The 15399-nt window shown below is 47.4% G+C and overlaps 2 protein-coding genes across 2 annotated transcripts in view; both read right to left on the bottom strand.

Annotated features, from left to right (window-relative positions):
* Window positions 1-15399, bottom strand: part of IGFBP7 (insulin like growth factor binding protein 7) — a 139205-nt gene that overhangs the window by 88578 nt on the left and 35228 nt on the right. The gene's annotated exons all lie outside the window — the stretch shown is intronic.
* NOA1 (nitric oxide associated 1) lies at window positions 9261-15291 on the bottom strand. The gene is made up of 7 exons (XM_009898693.2): window positions 14367-15291; window positions 13516-13680; window positions 12438-12634; window positions 11467-11598; window positions 10981-11097; window positions 10052-10169; window positions 9261-9504 (listed from the first exon to the last, which is right to left on the bottom strand). Exons 1-7 carry the CDS (start codon window positions 15289-15291, stop codon window positions 9299-9301), a joined length of 1860 nt encoding a protein of 619 aa, XP_009896995.2. The 3' UTR covers window positions 9261-9298.

Here is a 15399-nt window from a genome sequence, read left to right as displayed (position 1 = left end):
ACCAGTGCAGTTTCAAAGCACTGTCTTGTAGCATTTGTTTTGTCATGGAAATGCCACTTGTGATACTTTGAATACATGTACAGAGTAATAAGTTCTAATTTATAATTTGGGATCACCAGACAGAAAAACACACACTCTCAGTGGAAATAGTCTGCAGACTCTGCAAGTCCAGGTGATTTTTTTTTTCCCCCTCCTCCTCTTTTCATTTTTGGTGCAGTCAAACTTCATGAGCTTAAAAAACCTAAAATTGTGGCAGTCCTGTAAGAACGGTTCATCAAAATCTAATGTCTCACTCACCAAAAAAAAAAATCCAGATCAAATGGTAAGCAACAATCATGGCATTAAAAACTGTAGGAATTCCTGCTACTTATTTATTGAAGTTGAATTTAATAAAATCTTCTTGCTTCCATGCAGAGAGAAACACACAAGTGATCAAATTGTCATCTCAGGTCTACATGTCATACCAGAAGTTTTTAATTGTGAGCAGATTTAATTTGCGGCACACACACACACAAGAGCAATTGCATGCTCGGTGCCTGTGGCTAACCAGTGGCAAAAAGTAAACAAAATAGCAGAGAAAAAGCAAAACCCTCCAGTCCCATCTGTGCACTCTTCAGGCTGTCATTAGCTGCCTTTTCAGTGGGAGAGTTTGGGGCAGCTTTCTGGTTGTCAAGTCCAGAGAAGGAAATTTGGAGGCAGGTGTTATTTGGAGAGTGGAACTGAGGAGCTTGGACAGTTTTTGTCAGAGCACTTTATGGCAAATACTATCAATGCAAGCTCTGGAACAAACCCCACTGTCTCTGCATGTCCCCACAGCATCTTCTCCTCCAAACCAACCCACTGCCTTGAATGAATAGAGAGCAACAATGCTACATTGCTTCTGTTTATGGGAGAGATTGGTAGTAGGAGGCCAAAGATTTGAGAGGGAAGGCATCCCTCGTGGCAGAAATAAATTGTATAATGTATAATAGGTTTTTGTTTGATTAGATAGTGTTCAGTCCTTACCTTGGCTGTGACAATCATTGTCAACTGAAGATCAAGTTGCAACTATATTTATGTTAAATGTTAAGAAAATAAACCTAGTTGAATTGTTTTCTTAAACAACCAGTTGTAATAGTCTTAGATGTATTTTTTTTTCTTCGTAATAGTGTTTCCTTTATATATAAATATTGCCACCGTTTGTGAGCGACATGAGCAGATGCTGGGAATTCCAGTACTGTGTAGAGGTTTTATAGCTCCCTTCATATCCTTGCGAAGAGTCTTTGCCATCTTGTGAGAGACTTCGAGGACTTCAGCTCTGTTCAAATAAACTTGGGGACTGGCCTGATCATTTTTCTGCTTTATTTTTAAATTAAAGTAATGACTTTAAGTCTCTCTGAGACAAAAACAAAGATGAGGTTCTTTGAGACACTCTGCTGCAGATTTCTGTGAAGTGGTCAAGGTTTCAAGGCTTGATCTGACGAGAACTCTTTGAAGAGGACAGTCAGCTCCTGTTTGGCAGCATTTCGTACCACGCAGCGTTTCGTACCACAAGATTACAAACTGAAAATAAATTATTAACAAACTAAGAAGAAAAGTTGATTCTTTTTATCTGAGACCTGTCAACAATGTCCTGAAATATCTATGGTTGGTGCAGAACTGTGTTGGAATTCTCTGCTTGGCTAAGACTGAGGTTTGGGAGTATATTATGGTAAAGCGGCAAGGATGTAATGCATTATTGTATACCTAAAATATTAGACTTTGCTAATATTGAGTATTTGAGGGGGGTGCAGGTTAGGTAACCCATCTTACATGGTGGCCATACATTGCTGTAGCTCCCTTTAAACAATGGCCCTTTTTTTTTTCCCCCTCTCTTTAATTATTCTTAAATTATTTTGTGTTGGTTTTGCCAGTGCTAGCATTTTTGTGTTTCTTGGCAATAGTACCTGTACAAGTGTTCAGCCTCCAATATGTGGTTGGAAGAATGAGCACACTGATACCCCTACACTGCCAGCCCTCAGTTGAGCACCGTGGTGTTTTGGGCTCTTGCTGTATGAGTCTATATACTCAAAGTAATTGCCCTGAGAAATGGTCTAGAGAAGTGGGTAGCTAAGCATTAATAATCCATGGTATTGTAATTGCTATTTCTGGATTTTGATGATCTAGGCTGGAACTTGAGTCATTTAAAGAAGAATATTTAACAACTGACAGGACTGTTAAGGTACAGGAATGTCATTGATTTCAACAGATTTAATTGAATCTCGACAGATTTAATGTAGCTGAAAGGTATTAAATCCGTTTCAAGGGTTTCCTTGAATGTCAGTTGTGTAGAGATGTGACGTGCATACAATATTAACAGAATCCAAATAGCTAATGCAATTGGTTTATGTGTACATATATTCCCCCCCTCTAAAATTACACTAGCTAACAGACTTTTGTAAGATGGCATGGAAACATTTGTGATGTTTAGTTGCACCATGTTTGATGCTTTTACAGTGCAATACTTGTATTCTCTGAGTTAAACCAAAGGTAATTTTTTTCATGCTCTCTCTACTGTAGTGCATGACAGTCTTTTCTACATTTGTAATAAGATGTAAAACAAGCCAGATCATACATCCTGTTTTTTTTTTCCTGAAACATGTATAAGAAGTCTTTTGTCCAAAATGTAGTATAAAGTTAAACTAAATTGCCTTATATTAACCCTTATAAGTGTATTTTCCTAAGCATAGTTATGATTAAATAAACTTTATTAAGGAACTTATAGCTTCTATCTCCCACTTATTGATGGCAATGCAAGCCTCTGTAACTAAAGGGAGGAGCACAACAAGCATCACTGACAGAGCTCCTCAAGACCGGATCGGCCAGGGTGTGGGGGGAGCCAGTACCTGGATGCCATGTGCATGCACACAGAGCCTTGGCTGGAAGCAGGGACAACAGCTCCAGAAACAGGTTCTCTTTCCATTTGAAGATTCTTTCTTCATTTACCTCCCTGCTCCACAGAGGGCAGGGCAGAAGGTGGGAGGTGCATGCATATGGAGTTAATGCTGGGTCTGTTTGAGAGTTGGCAGGACAGGCCTGATGGGCATGAGAGGTGTCACATGAGAAGAAATACATCTTGATGGGAGCTGCGGGATCTAAATTAGAGTTTCAAAATGAATGCAGGTGGCAATCCTTCCTGCATTCCAGAAGAGTCTCTGGTGCTGTCTCCTTTGAAGAATTAACAGGAGATTTGTAAAATTTATTTTGCATATCATCCCCTGTCTATAATACTGTCCATTTAGATCCTGAAAATGTCTCGAGAGCTGTAGAGCCTGGTGTAGTTTGCAAGGGTGACTTTTCATCTCTCTGCCAGCCTGGTCCTCTTAGAAAACCTGAGCTGGATTAGCGCTGCTTTCTAGAGCTTGGTCATTCTTACCTCTTACTAACATAGAACAATTACTATTTGCCAAGGGATCAAAGCAAATGATACTTGATGCACCTGTGAGGGTAGTTGTACATGCAGCTGCTTCAGCTTTGAACAATTTGGGATGCTCCTAGTGAACTTTTGCCTTCTCTGATTAAATCTTTTCTCACAAGCAGTGTCCCCCCACCCTGCATCATCTTAGTCTGACAATGGGAATTTGGGTTTCTGAGCTATGCAGTTAGTAGCCAAGCACCACTGCCATGGGACATAGCAGTGGAGGGCAGTCATCACCTGAGTAAGGTGCAGGTTTTGGCCTGCTCTCCTTAATGTCTTGTAGACAGTTTATGGTAAAGCCAGTCCCTTACAGACAGGGAACAGGAGTGGTATCCCAGCCTGCCCATGCAAGGGAGGTGAGCTAAGAGCACAGCACAGAGACGGCAGGGTGTGGGTACTTGTGTGCTTCTTTGCCTGCGCTGCGTGAGTTAATGATTTCAAACTGCATCAATAAAGGAGGCCCTGCTCTTTGTACCACCAGCTAATGCTGTCCACCACCCCCAGGAAGGTGTTCTGGGGATAAACTATCTGAAATGTGGGAAAACAAGAGGGTAGACAACTTGAGAAAACATTTCCCCTTAAACCTGCAGTCAGGTCATCCTTATCTTTGACTACCTCCTACCAACTTGGTGGAAAATCTGTTTTCTCCTGATAGAAAACCAGGATTAAACCTGTTGATTAAACCTGTTTTCTGTTTGTTTTTAAAGTTTAGCCATGCTAACACAAGTGGCTTTAGCTTGTTCATGTACAGTGTAACCTATACATATAAAAAAATGTAATTCTAGAAGGTCAAAACCCTTCTCTTGTCCAAGTTGTATTTTTAAGCTTGGTAAGCTTGCATCTACCTCCTTTACTGGAAGCAGCAGACATGAAGCAAGGCAATGTCATGGCAGTGCTTTGACACCTTCAGGCTCAAATCAGGCAGCTGACCCTGTCTCTTGCCCATGGGCTGGTCAAAGGAGCTATTCTTGATCTTCTTTAGTCCTGTATAGGTCAGAGCACTCAAACTGCAGCTAAGGCCATTCTGGAGAACAGAAACAGACGAAGGAGAGTTGTGGCAAGAAACCACAGATAGTAACTCTTCCCTTAGCTGGGATGCCAGGGACAGTGATACTGCCAGTGCTTTGGGTGGTTATAAAGTGCCAGGATCAACTCCCATGTGCTGGCACAGGTACTTGCTGCTTTCTGTTCAGCATCTCTGAGCCCTGCAATCATGGAAGAAAATTAAAAAGAAGGCCAAGAAGAAAGCTAGGCCCCTTTCCTGTAGCTGTGCTGGCTGTCAGTTTTAATAAAGGGCAGACATACTGCTCTAGCTGTTCCAAGAGGCACCAAGCCCTGGCCCTGCTCAGAATTGGTCAGAATAACTGTGGTGGTTTGATTTTTTAAATCTTTCCCCCTCCCCCCCTTTCTTAGGTTGGTGCTGCCTCATGAGGCTGGGCTAGGCACCCAAGGCACAGAATAATTCAAAGATATGTCCATAGTCACATTGTGGCACCCAGTATGTGGCACGGGATGCTACCACCAATTCATTCTCACCAGTAGCCCGTCAGGAATTCCCCCTGCTCTTTCAGAACGCTGCTAGCTGACCTGCACAAATACCAGTCTCCTCTGCCACCAGAGGAACCAGGACAGATCAATGCACCACCAGGGCTCGGGTGCACCATCAAGTTGCCGTTCCAGCTCCAGGCACGCTGGGCAATCCGCAGCAGTTTAGCTGCAAATCAGCGAAGACAGTCGCTGGTGAGGGGAGTTCACGGACAATTGCAAGCTGTGAATCGCAGGAAAATCAGCAGGAAGCAGATGCTCAAAACTTCTGGTCTATTAGGCTCCCAGCCCAATGCACCTCTCCCCACAGGCTGCTCTGGAAGTGTTAACGATGGGCAAAAATTCATACTTGACATGGGACTTGTTCTGTTCTCGCATAAAAAGCAGCAGCCATCTTCCTGTGCTCCGAGTCCCCTGCCTCAGCAGCCCTGAAAAGGGAATAGCCACCGGGCAGGGAAAGGAAGGCATTTTCTATTTCTTCTTTGGGTGAGCTGGCACTACATCGGATGCGTGCCAAAGCAAACCAGCCGCGGCGCTCTGGCGCGGTGGCACGTCCCTGCTTGCAGGGCGGTGGGGAGCCGCAGCCCTGCCCTGCCCTGCACAGCACAGTGCCCGTCTGACCCATCTCGGCGCCTGGCTGGGAAGGCCAGGTACACAAACGCCCTGGGGGCTGCAGCCGGCTCTGCCGGCGAGCTCTAGTTGTTGCTCACTGCGATCTGCCCTTCGGTTGCATTTTACCTGTATTTTAACCACCCCATCCAAAGCCGTGAGCTGAGTTTTTTCTTTTGTGCAGGTCTCCAGTGAAGTGTCTCTGCTGAATACACTCTCCTGAAGCACCTGTAAATGACTGCATCCAGCCAGCGCACCCTGAGGCGCCCATGAAGAGCAAGCCTTCCCAGGGGGTTGGACCGTCCCAGCCTTCTCCTGATGCTTCCGTTTTGCACAGACTAAACCCACCTTTGTTTTGGGCTCCTGTGCTAAGAGGAAATTTGCCCACAGGCATGGTAAAAATTGCCATACCTTCCAGGCTTTCTGGCATAAAGCAGACAGGAACCTTCTCTTTGTGAAGCATTTCCAGCAGGTCTTCAGCTGGGGTGTAATTCAGCCCTGACGGCTCAGAAAAGGCATGCCTGTGCTTTCATTGCTGCACTAATTGCTTCCACATTACAACCTCCTAGATGATGTGGTTTAGCATCTGTCAGGAGCACCCATTTTTGTGCCCAGATAGGGCTGTGGCTAGCTGCTCTTATGGCACAGCATGACTTTGGCAAAAGCCCTTCAACACCTGCCCAGTGCCAAGCCCCAGTTCACCACGTGCACATGGGGTTTAGACACAAAGGGAGCATGAGAGGTGTGCATGCCCCCTTCCCATTCATCCCTGTGTTGGCAGCAAACCTGTCCTCCCGGCTAGACCTCCAGCACCCCCTGAGCTCACCTGTCCTTATCAAAAAGCTTTTTTCTTTTGATAACAAACTGGGGGACCTGCCATACCAGACAATTCCCCTGCCTGCAACTTTTCACATCCAGCCACTGGGCTGAGCACCATTGCTGTAACAGAGCCAGGTCTTCCACTTACTCTCCCCACATGTGGAGCTGTTTGCCTTTCCCATGTCTATCCCAGACGTACAGCAGCAGAGGAATGTTATAGGGGATGCCTGGTTTGGATTTGTTAAGCTAGTTTGAACAGACTGCAGACAGACCCTTTTCCTGCCTCCTCCTCTAGCCAAGAGGGCAGTCCATTTTCCATGCCTGCTCTCCCAGGACTGTTCTGCATTTCCCCAACAAATGAGGAGGTGCAAGCTTCTGCTTTCCACTGTTTCCACCTCCCCACGCCCCCTCTATTAAACCAAGAATGTTACCAGCATGAAACAGGTTCACCTCGAGGCCCAGAATGATTGAGTTTCTGTGTGATAGCACAAGCAAAGACCGATGCCTGTGGTTAGCTCTGGCTGGAAATGTCATTTTAGGCAGCGAGACGGAACTAGTGCTGGGTTTCTGCAGGCTGGCTCTATTGAGCTGTCTGAATGTCACTGCAGCACATCTTTAAGCATCATCCAAACTAAAGCACCTTCTCCAGCCCCAGCTGAGCACCTACAAAGGACCACACACAGAGACAGTGGTGGGAGGGGGAGTCCAACCCATGCCCATCATCAGCACATCAAAGGGCCATCTGCACAAGCCTAAAGCTGTGGCCCCAGCACAATAGCAGACAGAAACCCAGCTGAAGAACTCTTGAGGAATACATGCTATGTCTGGGCCCTTTTTAGGGCAGTGTTTGCAAAACCATCAGCCCCTCTGTCCAAGAGTGAAACCTATTTTCCTAAGTTGTTGTCTTGGAGGGAATCTCATCAGTACTGAAGAGAGAATGTAAGGAGTAGAGAGACAGGCTCTTTTCAGTGGTGCCCAGTGACAGGCCCAGGGGCAAGAGACATAAACTGAAACACAAGAGGTGGCAACTGAACAAAAGAAGAAACTTTTTCACAGTGAGGATAATTAAGCACTGGCAAAGCTTGCCCAGGGTTGTGGAGCCTCTGTCCTTAGACATATTAAAATCACAGGTGGACATGGCCCTGGGCAACTTGTTCTAGGTGGCCTTGCTTAAGCAAGGGGCTTGGACCAGAGGACCTCTAGAAATTACTTTGACTTCAACCATACTGTGAGTCTGTGTGTCATGAAGCTACCTGGGTCACCTTTTGGGCTAAGGAGGATTGCTGTCTAGGGGTGATGGACACAAGGAGAGGCAAGGGAAAAACGTTTTGAGATTGCACAGGACTTGTTCAAGGGAGGAAACAAAGGTGGAAAAAGGGAGGGATTCAAGAGATTCGGGAAACAAGTGTGGGAAAGAGAGGTGAGGGGGTAAGATGGCTAGAAGGGTGTAAATAACTGGCTAGTCAATACACTTGTCTGGCTCTGCCTCACACCCGATCAACATGATCTGTCCTGTGTTCTTACTAATTTACTTTCTAACTTCCCTGGGTGAGGGCTCTGCATTTTATATCTGTGGGTGCATTTGAAAATGTGAGGGCAGCAACTGGAGTCACATTGTGGGTTGGAGAAGCTGTGTACATGGTGTGGTGCCTAAAGTTGGGACAGGTGTGCTATCACTAGTATTGATCAAGCTGGACAACAAATGAAATGGCCTGGGTGTGGGGTTCTCAGGGTTAGCTTAGGAGAATTCTGGTCAGATGTGTGTCTATGAGTGAGACTCTCTGTACCAGCAACTGGAGTAAAGCTGCAGCCTCGCCACTCCTGCTGCTAGCAGCTGGGAAAGCAGCGTCACTGAGTGCCTAGTCCAGCAGCTGGAGAGATCCATCAGGCATGTGTGTGCTCATGTGTGTGTATAGGCTGTGGTGCTGACAGGGCTTGCATTAAGGGCTGTATCTGTGTGTATGTGTATCTGTTGTATGTATGTGCTGTGGATGCGTGCTCTGTGCTCCCTGGGAATACATCTTCAGCCTTGCTCATGGCAGGACGGAGTTGCAGCAGAGCCTCACCTCTTTGGCTGTCAGACCTGTGTGATACAATTTCCTGTAACACCAGCCTTCTTGCCTGAGCATTCCTGTAGTTAGCCAGATGCCTATGGCCACACAAGTGCTCTGCCAGAGACTTGAAAAGCATGCAAAGGAGTAAGTATCTTTTGAAAGTTTTATTCTACACCCTCAGTTTCAGAAACCTTTACACAAGCTACAAAAAAAACCAAACCCAAATCAAAGCATTGAGTTGCACAAGTTTCCTCTTCAGGTATATAAACAGACCTCATTTTCATTAATTCACCTTTCTGTGTCCAAAGCATTGCACTCTTATCTGCCCTAGATGCCGAAGGACTGAAAGTATCCAATTTAGGTCTATGTTGTTGAACTACTCACACACAATGGACCACTTCCTGCTGCCCCCCATTCCTTCCATCTCTTTCAACTCTGGAAACACTTAGAAAGCTTCCAAGAACAAGGTGATGATTTCTGACCTGCAAGAGCACGTCTGCAAGAGAAGACATATTCTGAGAGCACCAAAGCCAGCCAAGGGCAAGCAGGTGAGCCTCCATCCTGTATTTCAAGAGGGATCAGCTAAAGGGATTTGCTTGTAGATACAAGTGCCAGGGAGAAGCTGTTTAACCTCTCACAACAAGGTACCAGCTACTCAGCTCATTAAAAATGGCTTCAGTTCAGAAACTGGATCAGGTGTGGACCTGTGGTTTCCCCCAGGCCTGCTTTCAAAAATGTGCCTTGTCTGCCTTTAAAAAGAAGTCCAAGCTCTCTTGAGTATCAATAAGCAACAGAGGCTGTCCTGTCTTCTGCCTTACTCACATAATGACAAGTACTATCTCCTCCCAGTGATTTTCAGGTTCTCCACCAGTGAGGGAGGCTTTTTGGTCCTGTAGGCAGCACTGGCTCCAATCCGGGACCCTCTGACGGCACTGATGTACGGCAAAAGGGGAGGCTCCCGCACCACCAGCGCGGTGCCCTGGGGAGTGTAGGCTCGCAGCAGCACCTCCTCTTCTGCGTGAGCTGTCACTGCCACCCAGCCTGCACAGCCAGAAACACAGTCAGTCAGCAAGATGAGTCACCAGGATAAGAACGAGGGTTCTGGCATAAACTCAGCACCTCCCATGTTGGCTAGAAACCTGAGCTACCCAGGAGTGACTTGAGAAACCAAGCTCAAAGGTAATACCCAGCCCGTTGCCAGTAGAGGGCAGCACCTAAAGCCACATCTTAGCTTTCCTGGTGAATTTCAGTGAGATGAAGTTTTTCAATCCATGCCCCTTTCACCTGGACAGCTGGCAGTGTCACAGCCATTTCTGATGCTGGAGAATTTGTATGGCAGACAGGGTATAAAGTATTCCAATGCGGTCATCCTGTATAAGCATGCTTTTCAATCTCCATTCTTAGAGGTTGCTATGCCTCAGATGGACAAAAGCATGGCTGCCCTGATTTTGTCAGGGACACATGGTTCATGTGGGTTCTGCTCTGAACAGAAAATATGATGGCTTCATCCCTGCAGAAGTCTCTTCCCACCAATGTTTCTAGGATGCACACCTTGCAAAGCAAACCAAATGAAGAAACATTAAATTACCTGCAGAGGAAAGCTTGATATCTGCAACTGCCTCAGTGGTACCAATTCCCTTCAGTGTAATGTCCTGAGGAACAAGATGGGGAAACTCTTTCATTCGCTCTTCCCCACCCATGGGAACCTAAGATCAAAACAGAGAGAAAAAGATAATAGCACTCTTACCCTAAACTGTAAAGCAAGGCACAAGTGGGAATAAAGACATTACACTGCTGCTAGCCAAGCAAGAGCTGGCTTGCATTGTCCAATAGTAGTTATTTCAGGTTTGCCAAGAACTGCATCAGGATGACATCCAGAGCAATCCAGTGGCAGTTGAGAGACGATCAAAGATGGAGCGCTCACTGCAGGAACCAGCCAGTGGCTCAAGCCAGACGTCTTGATGCAAGTGACATCATTTGTGCTCCATGTGCACAGGAATGGAGATGCCAGGGCAAGGACAGCTCACCCTGTACCCCAGCAATCTGCAAGTGCTACACAGTGGCAATACGAAGGAAAAGTCACACCACTAAGCGAAGAAGGGATGTGCAGAAGATCCAGTAGGGAAAGGATAAGGAAAGTACATTTTTCAGTTGCAGTCTGTTCTGAAAGCTCAGTCTGAGGTTTGCCATGGGAAATATCCTTGTTGCTGCCTGCACTTCAAAGCTGTTGAAGAAAAGCCAAGCATCAGAGAGCAGAGCACTGTAAATCTTACCAGCCTGAATGCTAGAGACAGAAGTTCAATAGAAAACACATCATCTTGGGTACTCTCTTCTAGCACAGCTGCAGCCGTGCAGCCTGTGCAAGACTGTTCCACGCTGAAGATCTCCACTCTTCCACAGCAGAAGTCCTGACACATGAGGGTTTTCCCTTTCAATTGTGTCCCAGCCATGACACTTCACCAGGTGGGACAGCCTGCCTATCAGCAACCAAGAACCCAAGACAGCACCTTCTCTTACCTTCAGTAAATCTTGGCCAGCGTGTTTCTTGTAAAGGGCATCTGCATTACTCAGGGCAGTAATGTGGACTGGCAAGAGGTTAGAAGCCACAACAGTAAACCAGGCAGGCTTTTTACCCTGAGATAAACAAGAAGAGGAGGATGTTACTGCCAGGAACAAATAAGCAGCCCTGAATTGTGCTCTCCTCCTCCATTTCTTTCCTGCATGTTGAAAACCTATTTTGACTGATGTCTTGTCCTTGTCCAAGGGGTCCTTGTCTGTCACTGCAGAGCAGCCAGGGTTACTGCACACTGGTAACAACTATCAAACTTTCCATCTGCCACTGCCCATCCCAAGGTATTTTGACCTTATGTGGCATTTTATTAAGATTCATCATCTCAAAAGCAACAAAGAAAAGGTCTGGGAAAGCTACCCAGAAAGCCTTTTAGTGTCTGGTACTATAGTAACAGATGAAGCAGCTGCTCACCAAACCCTTGCTTCCCTTACCTCTAAGTAGTCTACACGTCCCAAGGCTGCTAAAAACAAGACCATTCCTGGCTTAAGAATGAAGGTCCGTGGAACAATGGCCTGTGTTGGCAAAACCAGCTTTACTTCTTTCTCTGTCAGGAGATTCAACACCTGAAAAAGAAATTGTACTGCCATGACTCATTTCAGAGATTTCAACAGGCACATTACACTGATAGAGGGAAAAAAAAAAATCAAGTAGAGCAGCATGAAAGATGTCTAAAAGAAACGTTTGACTCTGGTCCCTGCAGTAAGTGAGGAACAGGAAATAAGGATGTCACTTTTCTCCATGGCGATGCAGGCTCCATAACCAAGCAGCAGGTTTGACCATGGATTTGGGAATCCTGGGGCTGGCTGGAACAAGCTCAACCAAGATTTACTGTGTTTTAGCATGAATGACAGCCATGTGCAGCACTGGAGACCATTTCAGGCTATTTCACTGAGAAAAGTGCTGGATCACACTGTGAGACAACTCAAACTGCAGGATGATGACCCTGCTCTCTACCCGGAGCAGTGAACCAAGCTCTTCCCTTTGTGCAGGTTTCCAAACACTCCCGATGCCTGAATTCCTCTGCCCTTTCTTTGTTTCCATCTCCTGGCTTAAGTGACTTATTTGTTTCAGTGAAATGATGCACTCCAAAGTCTACTTAAAAAGCAGTTACTTAAACCAGCAGTGCTGCAGCCACAGCAGTCTAATTACTTTCTACAGAAGCACTGTTCAAACCCAGCTGTGAAACAATGTCCAGGCACAGAAGTTCAGAAAGCAGTGTCTTGAAAGAAACAGTAGGTTGAAGGTGTCTTCTTCCCAAGCAGAAATGCTTCCTACTCTGCCCCCATGCATGCCACAATCATGCAAATACAAGCTTGCAGCAATCTGGCCATGAGGATTAACCTCCTCCCAAAACAGTCCTCCCAAACCCAGTCCTCCTGAAACAGCACCAGAGAGTACCTACACAGTTTTCCTTTATAATCCCTGGTGTGTCAAAACACCAGCGAGCATCCTTCACTTCGTTGTATGTGAACTCCTCTTTTTCTTCACCTTTCTTAGGAGACTGTGTAGGCTCTTCATCTATGCTGTAGGAGAGCATGTCAGGGTCAAAGTCAACCACAGTAGTAGACTTCTGACGTTGAAATGTTCTTCCAACTCTTCCTGGATTAAAATGAAAGGTTCCCTGGTAATTACTAAAAGAGCCTTTCCCTCGATTGGACACCTGTCTCTTTCCCTTGCTTAAAAGGGATGCTGTGGTGGGTTATATCACAATGGTAATATAAAGGTGATACAGATGCTTTGTGGCTAGAAATTAATGTTTAAAAGTCAAGATGATAAGAAATACCTTCTATAATTCTTGCTTAGCACTCCTCAAACCCTCAGACCTTATCAGGATCCAGATCACAGATACTACATTATTTCAGTTTCATAGCAAAGCGCTAGCTGCCTTCTTTTTTCAGTGCCTTAGACTGTCAAACACAGAATTATTTCAAAATCAGAGCTATCTTCTGCCAATCCCCTCTTTTGGATACATACTAAAACGATGTACAACCATTGTGACTGGCAGCCAAAATGTGATTATTTAATTGGCAGCAAGAGATGGCCTACAATGCAGTATCATTGTAGAGGACCAACCTGTATGAACTAAATTAGCAAGTGCTGATGAGAAGTGAACTGCACAGAGGAAACTCCTGCAGTGCTACTACACCAGCTGAAAAATTAACTACTTGGAAGAAATGCTAATGACGCTACTTACAGAGGAGCTAGATGTCTTGCACCCATTACTCAGGGAACAAAAACTGTTCAAAATTACTTGAGAAAAAGTTTGGAAATATGTTATTGCTATTACAGATAGCATATTCTTATCATAATTGAATGAAGGGAGTGCCTTCAAAGTGGGAAGAAATTGACTGCAAAATCCAAAATGGATTCTACAGCAAACTAAGGGAACTTCAGCAAACTCCGAACTAATTTAGAGTCCTATCTGTAATGCAGAATTCATCATGGCAGATAGGCTATATCTTTAGTCAGGCAATACTCACCTACTAAGTAACCGTGCTTTTTAAGGTGATTAAGGTACTTTCTTTCTTCACTGCTTAGTTGATCTTCTGTTTTTGTTGCCTCCTCTTTCAGCCTCTCCTGCCTTCGGAATATTCTATCACACGTAGGATTAATAATTGGAAATTTCAACAGGTTCAGTGTTGTTCCTGGAAAAAATTGAAAGAACGTTTGGGCTTTTGACTACCTGGCACATTTAAGCTCAGAGGCACAAGAAAATAAAAAATTGGTTCTCCAACTTCAGGGTGAAACCCAGTGACACAAAGCTGGAGGTAGAACTACAGCTGCTCCCTTGAAGTCCGAACACCCCCAGCCAGGGTAGTGGAACTCAGACCCCACCCGCTTGAGATCTGCTTTCACCTATAGTTTGATGAATTGAGTCTCGACTAGTCAAGTGGTACTAAGACTGACTTAATACACTCCAGGCAGCTTGGCTTGCCCTCCAAATGTTTTACAGGTGCTCAGCAGCCACCTCTGGGTCTCTCTAAACAGGAGGGCACCTCCTACAGGGAGATGGGAGAGCACAGATTGGGTATTGTCCCTACTGAACACAAACTAGCTCTGGTTTATTGGCCCCCTTAAGACTTGCAGTACTCTCCATGCATGCCACCCAACCTTGTCACCCTGAGGAAGGTAACAATTTGAAGAACGGCACAGCCCTGAAGCCTATTGCCCACAATGAGGAGGCATCAAGATAGTGTGCAGATTTGGTGACAAGTCCTCCTGTCCCAGGGGTGGCTGAGGGTTGCCCTGCAGGAGGCCCGAGGCTAGCCGGCCTCAGAATGCCCAACACCGCATGTGACTCCACCGCAATGGGATGAGTGCTGTCTCTGACCTGGCCACGGGGATACAGTGGCTCTGTTGACGATGTCAGGAGCACGGGACTTGCAGTAGTCCGAGCGCAGCAGGGTGTTGAAGAGCGTGGACTTCCCGGAGTTGGTGGCACCCAGCAGGTAGACGTCGCCGGCACACTTCCAGGACCGCTGCAGCCGGCTGACCAGCCCCTCCAGGCCGAAGCCCGTCTTGGCGCTCACCAGCCGCACGTCCACCAGCGGAAACGCGCGCAGGCCGGCCTGGGCACAGGCGGCCGTCAGCCGCTCCCGCAGCCGCCCCAGGTGCCCGGGGGCGTCGGCGGGCAGCAAGTCCACTTTATTGCCCACCACCAGCAGCCCGGCGGCAGGGACGTCTGGGCTCATCAGCCCCTGCAGCTGAGGCAGCACTGGGTCGGGCAGCTCCAGCAGGTCGAGAATGTAGAGGAGGAGCGGACCTCGACCGTGGCGAAGCGGGCGGCGCAGAGCGGCGCTCACCACCAGCCGGTGCTGCTCGGGCGGCAGCCGCAACCCCAGCGCCTGGCTGTGGTGGGACAGCATCCAGCACCGCTGGCAAACGGCGTTCCGCAGCCCCGCCAAGCCATCCGGGCCGTCTGACAGGCTCCGGTACTTCTCTGCCGGCATGAAGCCCGGCGCCGCGCTGTCACAGCACTGCAGCTCGGCCCCGCAACCCGAGCAGCTCACGCCGCTCGGCGGCACCGAGGGATCGGGCCGCCTCGCCGCCGACAAGGAGCCCCGCTCCCGCCGTTCCCTGCCCGGCTCCCGCTCCCGGCGGGGCGCCGCTGCCTTTCTAGGCTCCGGTTCATACTCGGGAAAGACAAAGCGCTCCTCTTCCTCCTCCCCGCCGGCTGCCGCCCCGCGCCGCAAGAGCGGGGCCCACGGCCGGGAGCGGGCCAGGCGGGCCAGGAGCGCGGGACGCAGACAGTGCATGGCAGCGCAGGCAGCGCATGGCAGCGCCGCCAAGGCACCGCGCACGCGCTCTCAATCGCCGCGCTGGCTCCTGGGCAGTGACGCGCTCCGAGCGCGCGTGCGCCCTCG

This window comes from Dryobates pubescens, chromosome 1 (assembly GCF_014839835.1).
Source record: "Dryobates pubescens isolate bDryPub1 chromosome 1, bDryPub1.pri, whole genome shotgun sequence".
Classification (NCBI taxonomy): domain Eukaryota; kingdom Metazoa; phylum Chordata; class Aves; order Piciformes; family Picidae; genus Dryobates; species Dryobates pubescens.
The sequence above is the reverse complement of the archived record's forward strand: the minus strand, read 5'-3'. Positions and strand labels throughout refer to the sequence as shown.

Coding starts and splice junctions, on each gene's coding strand:
- NOA1 (XM_009898693.2), bottom strand. CDS start 15,291: ATGCACTGTCTGCGTCCCGCGCTCCTGGCCCGCCTGGCCCGCTCCCGG. Junction 13,681..14,366: donor CACTGTATCCCCGTGGCCAG/GTCAGAGACAGC, acceptor AATTTTTTCCAG/GAACAACACTGAACCTGTTG. Junction 11,098..11,466: donor GACGTGTAGACTACTTAGAG/GTAAGGGAAGCA, acceptor TGTTTATCTCAG/GGTAAAAAGCCTGCCTGGTT.